At 32.9% G+C, this 9,469-nt stretch overlaps 1 protein-coding gene across 1 annotated transcript; it reads right to left on the reverse strand.

Annotated features, from left to right (window-relative positions):
* Nucleotides 1-1,397: 1,397 nt before the first annotated feature.
* Nucleotides 1,398-8,723, reverse strand: LOC138329285 (S-adenosylmethionine-dependent methyltransferase Rv2258c-like). The gene is made up of 5 exons (XM_069276150.1): nt 8,441-8,723; nt 6,410-6,577; nt 4,821-5,011; nt 4,146-4,259; nt 1,398-3,885 (listed from the first exon to the last, which is right to left on the reverse strand). The coding sequence occupies exons 2-5, from the start codon at nt 6,565-6,567 to the stop codon at nt 3,296-3,298; spliced, it is 1,053 nt and encodes a 350-aa protein (XP_069132251.1). The 5' UTR covers nt 6,568-6,577; nt 8,441-8,723; the 3' UTR covers nt 1,398-3,295.
* Between the last annotated feature and the right edge of the window lie 746 nt (nt 8,724-9,469).

Below are 9,469 nucleotides of genomic sequence, written 5' to 3' on the forward strand. Positions count from 1 at the left end.
TCATTCAGGAATGAACACACGTACATCCCTTATGTATATATATTTCATCAATGTGTGATAAATTTGATTGAACAAGAAAACAGAAAAAAAAATGGGTCCAAAATTGAAACAGACTAAAATGTACTCCCCTCTAACGCAAACTAAAGTGTTTTTCTACTGTGATGATATTCAATATGGAGGATTATAGCGGTTATTTGTGTTTAAAGTTGTTGCTTCCACAACGTGCGGTTATATTTCAACGAATTATGACTATAAAATATATTGTTGCCAGGAGTATATCTACATGTATCTCTATCGATCACATTATCCACCTGATTCCCGGGGACTTCATTCGTATATTGTTATCATGTTTCTAATGTAATATAACCAGGAGCACTTTTCATAGGCTGGAAAACTATTGTGAAGAATTGACTTGACGTCAATAAATAATAACGTGATGTGATCGGCATCTGATTGATTTTTACAACACATTTTGACGAAATCGATTGCTGTATATAATAAAAAGTATATTTAATATGTGCTTATTTTATGAGAGTTTATGAAACTCGTCTCGAAGTTTTAATTTTGTCATGGAGTTATATTAATTGCGTAACAGATACTTTGTAAAGTCAATTCATGTTTCCATGTTGTTTTATAATCTAGATGTCAATGAACAATATCTTAAATCAAATAACAACGTTTTAACAATAATAATTATGTTATTACAATAACACAATTATCAACACAACCTTCATTTAAATGTTTGCACATCTAGACATGATTTATCTCCCTTACCATGAAACTATCTTAAATGTCGATAACAAAGAAAACAGTGAGTATACTAATGTATTATCTTCCATAAGTTACTCTGTTCTGGGGATAGTGTTTAAAGTTATATGTGCCATAACAGGGCGGATATTTTGACATATTATTTTTTTTCTTCAATAATCTATTGTAAACCATTTACACCACAGAATGTATACATTGTAACATTCTTGTTTTATGACTTTTGTCTGTTCAGATGGAAACATACTTGCAGACATTATTTACTAATAACACAATGAAAATGTGAGGTGAAAGTATACGCAATAATTTGGCTTCATGTTATGACCTCGATGTAAATATTGGCAGTAACGCCCAAAATCATTTTCAGCACTTATTTGTGTTTGTAGAAATAAAATCTATGAATTATAAGTACTGTAATTATCAAAATGTTTTGGTTGTGAATAGAATATCAAAAGCTCTTCTTGATTCGTGAGCATGAAAATTACGAAACATTTAAGTTCAAATACAAAATACAATTTAATGCAAAATATCCTACATTCAAATATTTTATTATACTATTTCACAATATATCATAATAGACTACATTTAGGATCTTACATGAGTGTTTATTTCATACACAAATTGAACACAAATTTAAGATACTTTTTATTACATAACTCCAAATACCTACATAACAAAAAATTTCACGTCAAAATGTATTCCGAAAATCAAGCAAAGACCACCATTTTGTCCCGCTGTCCTGACGTCACGTCATTTTTGCTAACGTCGTTTTATTGTTTCTGTCTGACGTCACAATGAATTTCCAGCCAATTAAAATAGCTCCAGGTCATATTACACTAGTGACATATGCAAAAATATTACACGGGCGAAATATCAGGCGGAGTATGTGATAAATATCAATTATGGACCTTTGTTGCGGTCCATATGGTGTTATATTGCCCGAGTAGAATAAATAATGACCGAGGGCGAAGCCCGAGGTCATTATTTGAAATTCTACAAGGGTAATATAACACCAAATGGACCGAAAGAAAGGTCCTTAATTTTTATATTAGATATGATAATTATATCAATTGTTTGCTTCGTACTAAGTAATATAGAAATGCATGGAAAATGGCTCGACTACATCTTCCCGAAGACCTCGACGTCAGGGTATTCACTATTGTGACGTCATAATCGCAATATCGACTTGGGAGTGACTTCAAAATAGGAATATCGACTCGGGTGTGAGGTCACAATAGGGTTTATTATTTTTCAGGATTTTTTGTCACTTCTCATTGGTCAAATACACGCCACGTGATCACCGATAAAAAACTATATTGCACGATTTTTCCAGAAGTAGTTTATAAAAAAAGTATTTTGCACGGTTATGTTTAGATAACGTTATCGTCTACGTTACCAAAACGCTTCGTGTTCCTGGCGCTTTGAAACAAACGCTTTGATGACCTGAGTTTGAAGCGTAACCACCATGTGACAGAAGACGTTGATTGTTTCGGTTTCTAACAAAGATGATGATGACTTCCAGCTGATGACTACAGTTTAAGCTTTTAAAGTTTCAATATAAACACGGTAGGAGAGTAGGAAATAATCGAATAACATTCATTAAGCGTCTGGAGCCATTGAATAGTGAATACGTTTGATATTTATTTTTTAAATTCCACCTAGGCTACTTACAACATTAGGCCTAGGCTAATCCTACTGTATGTATACGATTTTTATTTTACGGAATGGAGTACTAAGCATGTATCTTAATGTTAATCTGAATCTGTTAATATATGTTTGACGTCGAAGTGTATTATTTCAACGGAGAACAAACTATACATTTAATTGACTGTGTCCTAAAGACATGGAGTTACATGTTTAATGGATTACAGATACGCATGCACCGGGTTCATGTAATAAAAGCTTGAAGTGCATCAATTGATACTGCTTTCATATGTTGTTTTTGAATTATACTTATTACAAAATCATAGGATTGTAACTGTCATCACGAAGCAGAATTTACAATGCGATGTTCATTAAGTTTCAAACTCATTTCAAAATGTAAAAAATCCAGAAAAATAATAAAACAATTATAGAATTTTGATTTCGGTCAATACATGGTTATATCGACCACAGAAAAAATATCGACCTCGGACTACGTCCTCGGTCAATATTTTTTCTTTGGTCGATATAACCATGTATCGACCTCATCAAAATGCTATATTTGTATAATATTGACTCGGTGTTTTTAAAAAAGGAAACATCGAGTAAATATGCTTTCTAAAAATGGAAACATCGAGTCGATATGCTAAATATCGCCCTCCATGTGACAGTGTATCAGCCAATGAGAGTGTCGGAAAGTCGAAGCATATCTAATATAATATTTTGAATACCGAATGAAAGAGTATATATCATCATTTCTTTCCATATTTATGGTTGGGTTAAAAGTAGAATATTTGGATAAGCTGATGTCCCCTACAGCAAAAGGTTCTTGTATTAGAATGCTTAGTCAATATTTATAATTTGTTGTCATGTCCGCTTTATGGTCACATTACATTTTCCTTTCCTTTCCCACTGAAGATGTTTTGACACAAACAAAGCTATGGAAAAACAGACTATTCAGCAGCGATACCCTATTCCTAACTGTCAACCCCTGTGCGGTGAGAAATTTCTCTTTATTATCGCTACCCCAACTTATACCAAGAGCTGCACTATTTGCAGAACAGCAGCTACTCGGCACACAGTAAAATGCGCTGAAGGTCAGGGCATTGGCCGCATGCAGATTACCAACGTTCTGTAATGGATCGCTGCTAACATCGGGGTCGATTATGACAAGAATTCCATCATCCTTCAATACCTTCATAATGTCACCCATCGTCTCCTTGGGGTAAGGGAGGTCATGCAGGACATCAAATAGGACAATAACATCAAACTTCGCCATCCAAGACGTCGGATATCCGCGTTCGGTTACTAGGGAAAATGTCAGGTTCTTTTCTTTGTTGGCTTTTATGGCAGATTCCAGAGCTTTCGCGGATGTATCACATCCAACGACACTTACTCCCGGCATGCCTTTCGCCAGAGGCATAGTAATACTTCCTGATCCACAGCCAACATCCAGAATATGCTTTATTTTCTCTGGAGCTGGGTACAAAATAACAGATACAAATATGTAATTACTGTGAAAATGAAAGAATTGGCGATGTGGACACATTTGCTTATTTCGCTTTTATGTGCGTTGCATTATCAAGTGCAAATGGAACATTTGGATATTTTATAACATACTTGCAACATGCAAATCGGCACACCGCAAACAAAACTAGGAAATTATTTGTTTCAACAAGATTGAAATGTATTTTGTAACAGTAGATGATGGCCACATCAATATTGAATTATCATCTTACTTGGGTGATAGGTTTGTATGTTACCGACGAGCGATTCAACCAGGCTTGGCGTGTAGGGGTCTCGGACTTTATTCAAAAGGTCAAGTATATATGGTGCTTCATCCAAGCTGTAACCTGCAATAATCAGATACAGGTTATAATATATGTATAGGATGATAAAGGCAGGCTTTCTTTATAGATGATCTATAGGATCAGAAGAAGTCAGAAAATTGATTATTTCGATATGAAGTCCACATTAGGCCACGATTACTTTTGATCAAATGCTATTAAATTATTTTAAAGCAGTAAAAAATTACAATTGAAGATTTTACCAAGATTTTAGTCCATTACATAAAAGGCAATGACACATTAAGACGTATATATACGAAATAAATATTATGGCCATTTCATAAAATCGAGAATACGGTCTAGCCTACAAGTCAATTCAGTTTTGCTAATATAAACGGACATTGCCAAAAAAAGTTAAAAATAACCTTTTATAGAAACTGGAAAGCAAAGTAATCAAGTATTCTGTAACGGCTTCTGTGTGCCCCAAGATGATAGTGGCGTTCCCTATATCTAGAATGACTATTATGTGTCAGTTTCAACTCGAGATAATAGTGGCGTTCCCCATACTAATATGAGACCACAAACTCGTATCAATAACATATTTAATATATCATTCTGTATACCAACCAGACTTGCCACCCTCCATAAAACAATCCTCAAGGATCGGCACGGTCTTCTCTAAGTGTGGTTCCCATTTGGCTTTATCGGTGGCCTCCAGTAAGAGTTTACTACACCCTGACGGTATGGCTAAGGTACCGGATTTATTCAGCTCAATAACACCAGAAGCCATCATCGCTTGGCTAAGCTCCCAAACAAACCTAAAACATGGGTTTTATAGATACAGACATTTTATAGAATTGCAGAAATTTAGAATAGTTAGTGTCTTATGTAATACATCAGGACAACAAGGGTGAGAGGGAAATGTTTTAAACAGTATCATGAAGCATGAAAAACAAAAGCATATAATACTAATATGTTTTTATATCATTATTACAAATAGTTTTGTTGTTAACTTAATTTATAGTATATAATTAACAAACCAAAATGTATTACGCAAAGTCTTAAAATAGTTATCAAACCAAATATGGATTTTTTTTTATACCTGTGTCCTAATCTGGATTTGTATTTATACCCGTGTCCGGTTTCACTATCACTGATGACCTGATAAAATGGCGATCATTTAAGATGTGAAACTTCACACTACGATATGTTGTTTTTGTGAGAGTAATGCTTTGCCAGTGATCACAGGCATTTGCTTTTGAAGAGATTATCTCTAATTTTGAATACAATTTGTGGTATGAATTTCCATGATTGAGTACATTATTAATACAATTTCGCATTTTTTTTCTATTTTATTTGAGCATTAACACCATAGCTTCCTGAACTAAACTATAAACGGGCCTGATATGACTCTTAAGCCTTAAGATGTAATTATAATTACGCTTATGGCTTGATCTGACATTCTATTTTTATGTGATTTTTGATCATTTTATCCTGTTGCTGAATACCGGCTTATTTGGTTATGTATGCTACAATATTTAAACACGGTTTATGTATTATAAAATAGCTGAACGCGGCTTACTGATCTTCTTACTATCCACTATTGTGCATTGAATCAGAGGATACGTGTACACTGATCATATGACATCAGCTGTGTCCGTTTTAAAGCGTTTGAATATATCTTTTTTATCTATTATGAATTTACTTAAATATTCATTTGAAAGGGGTATATTTGTAACTGTTAATAATTCGCGTCAACTTCTGACAAAGCTGACAACTCATGAAAATACAAAAAAAAAAATATCCAGTACTTATACGTGGGGATCCTTTTTTTAATTTCAGAGATAATTTATAATCAATACAAATATAAATGATAACAAAGTATTCTCAAAAGAATAAGACAACAGGCGCAATGCCTATATCATTCTTCTACTATCAATGCCGGTTACATGAAGGTTTGGTAGAAACATTGTATATTTCAATTTATTATTTATACAGAAATAATATATTATTACAATAATAGTATCTAATTCATTTTAGATTAAGGGGTATTATATGTTCATCATGAAAATTGAATAAAATATGTGATATAATTATAGAAATAACTACGTATACTATTCAAAACTACTTAAAGAAAATAAAGATATAACTTAATAAAGTGAATACATAATATATTTCCACTAAGCCTAAAAAGGATCCGTTTTCATTAAGCTTACCTTTCTTTCATATGTAGCTGTGTTGCGAGTTCACGTGGCGCCATGGGTTTAGCTTCCAGCGCCTGGAACAAGTTCAGTCTATGCGACAATTTCATGCCTGAGCGCACAATTGGGTCAGAAAGAGCTCGCTGTATTAACCTTGTGTATTGTTTCTGCATATTGAATGTGCTGAAAAAATATTGAGTCAAATGCGATGCTAGGTCAAATATATCATAACAGTTTTTTTGGCTTTAGATACCAAAACAATATGTAAGGAAATATACTAATTTTGCCATGACTTTATATCTTCGTATTTCTCGAATGATTAACACTTCCGAAAATTAATACTCGAGAAAACTCACAATCAAACTGTCCTGTGTGAATCGCGAGTTTAAATTGCTGGGAATATTCTTAAGCCATAACAACGCAAACAAGTTTTTCATTAATTTCGTGTTCATCTAAATTCAAATTTTGTATGAAATAAGCATTTTCATTCGCTCACATGTTGACTCGTTCCGTTTTATAACCATTCCGTTGACAATTTTATACTCTAGCGTCAGAGTTAATTCATATGTTATGTTATTTATCAATTTTATGGCTTCCTGATTGACTTCTAAATGGAGAAAATAGTTTAATAGCTTTTGATATTTATTTTAAGAATGAAAATCATCACTGGCCGGAAACAAATATTCATGGTATGCGTGTTGTAAGTGAATTACTAATATAAAGAAGAGTATAACTGTTCATGGTTAAAAAAATGCAGTATTTGTTGGGTTTTTAAATCGAAATAAAAGTTGAATGATGAGATTTTTAATACAAAAATCGAATGTACGTCATGTCATGAGACCCGATTGTGATGAAACTGACAAGAGCTCACTACTTCGTATTATACTCCCGCCAACAGTTGATTATCGAAAGGAATTTGAGGAACTGTTATCAGCTTGTTAAAACTGTTGGAACAAATGATATCCCGACTATCGAGTCAAAGATATGTGTGGTGTTGTTGTTAACGATAGCAGCATAACAGGTTTGATTCCAAATACCAATATTAGTGGATTATGTTAATGTTCACTGGATCACTATGTAACATGGAAAAGGAATACTCATTTAAAGATGTTACACCGCCGACAAATCGCTAGTTTTCTCTATTGAAAACAGGAGCAGTCGAATTAGTTCTTTTCTTCTGTAACAAAATTTACTTACTTTACACTATTATTACTGAAAAGTTCGAGCTTCTCATTTTACTTTGGACTTAAAGTACCTGAAACAATTAAGTGCGTCCCGGGAAACATATACGCCCTATATATGGAATGAGTGACTGGTTGAGCAGAGAGCAAAACCAATACAAGTTATTTCATATGTATTGTGGTGTTAGTCAAATTATTATGTTTTCGTAATATTTGTAATTTGTCATACAAAATTTTGCCAAATGATAGAGTTGATAACCTCATAGCGATATTTCTAAATCACCAATGTCGTATCAGGATATATAGTAGGCTATTTTCAGTCAATCACATTTACGTGTTCTATTTATATATATTTTAATTATGTACGCTTTTCGAAACACTACATAGTTTAACAAAATTAAGTAAAGATAAATTCATAAGGATCATTGATTTTAGTTTGTAGAATAATCATAAAACCATATTGGAACTTCAATTCGACATATATGTATATATACACGATTAAACGCTAATTATTGTCCAAATGAGTTACACTGTATATAGTTTTTGCTCTATCGTCAGTGGAGCATCTTTATTGGTAAGAGAGGAATTCATATCCATTGAAACATGCATACAAACATACCAATGACTAATATCGTTTGATAATGTTTTGAAAAAATAATCAATGAAAATCAAAATTTTCTCATTCATAAAAGTGATAGGATATTGAATATTCTAAAGCAATTTTAATCAATACACAATTAATATAGCAGCTGAAACGGAAATGCCGCTTGTGTATACCGAAATTGCTGCAACTGCTTGAAGCTTACCTCAAAATAAAAATTGACATTGAAAAGTGGACATAGATGATGACATAAGTTTTACTTACGATGTGACGTTTTTGGAGGTGTATTCTAGACTGATGTTGCGGCTTAGGTATCGTCATACATATTGCAAAAGTCCGAATCTTGTGTATTCATATATAGTACATAATGATGACAAAGAATGATCAACCGGATATCGATGTGAGCTGATCATATCCGGTCTTCTTAGTAGTGGTTTATTTCCTTTTCCTCTTCGTGTGACTGGTATGCACTTACGTGACACATAATTGTTAAATGGGACAACAGATTTACAATGTACGTGTATGAGCAGCAACAGCTCCGAAAGTGCTGGGGCATGCAGTTACTGCATGTAGTTTGTTTCTTTACCTAATACCATAGATTGCTTCACTGTTTTTTTTTACAATATATAATAGTTGTTTTCTTTACCTTTAAACTTAATACTTAGAAATGCTGAATAAAGAGAAATACAGAACGTACTCTATAAATAAGCCGAAATAAAGTAAATATGCATATCAATTACGATTGATCGTGGCTTATGTATTTATTTATCTATTTTACCTAATTCATCCTGATTTTTCAAAATAGGTTATATATTAGTCCGAATCATTCTGTTATTCTATCGTTTTTGTTCAGCCTAGAGTCATTGATCAGAAGGATATGGTCTATATAACGCGGGCCTTAACAGTCACCTGACATTAGACACAAATTAGTTATATCATTAACTAGCAAACTGAGGTACTGTTCCATTTGGAAAATCACGAAATAGGAAACAATTTATTTAGTAATCAAGATTATCAAAATACAATAAATGTATTACTTTATCCTGATTGTATTTTTTTAAGTTTCAATAATGATTATTATTGGAAAGGGCAAACTTGCCCCCAAGATCTTGCGTAATTTAGTCAGCATGCAAAATATTTCGTTAAGGTCAGTGAGTATTAATAATGTTACTATTGCAAAGGTTATTAACTCGTATATTATGATGGAAATAGAACGATTTTCGAACTTGTTCGAGTTATTCTAATGTTAGTCAGCGTACAGTGTTTAACTAATTTTGGTGAATATTTACAATC

The sequence above is a fragment of the Argopecten irradians genome, chromosome 8, assembly GCF_041381155.1.
Source record: "Argopecten irradians isolate NY chromosome 8, Ai_NY, whole genome shotgun sequence".
Lineage (NCBI taxonomy): Eukaryota > Metazoa > Mollusca > Bivalvia > Pectinida > Pectinidae > Argopecten > Argopecten irradians.

Excerpts from the sequence above, each read along its gene's own strand:
- LOC138329285 (XM_069276150.1), bottom strand. The coding sequence starts at position 6,567 with ATGCAGAAACAATACACAAGGTTAATACAGCGAGCTCTTTCTGACCCA. Across the intron at positions 5,012-6,409 it reads CAGCTACATATGAAAGAAAG|GTTTGTTTGGGAGCTTAGCC; the intron begins GTAAGCTTAATG and ends CCCATGTTTTAG. Across the intron at positions 3,886-4,145 it reads CATACAAACCTATCACCCAA|CTCCAGAGAAAATAAAGCAT; the intron begins GTAAGATGATAA and ends TTTTGTACCCAG.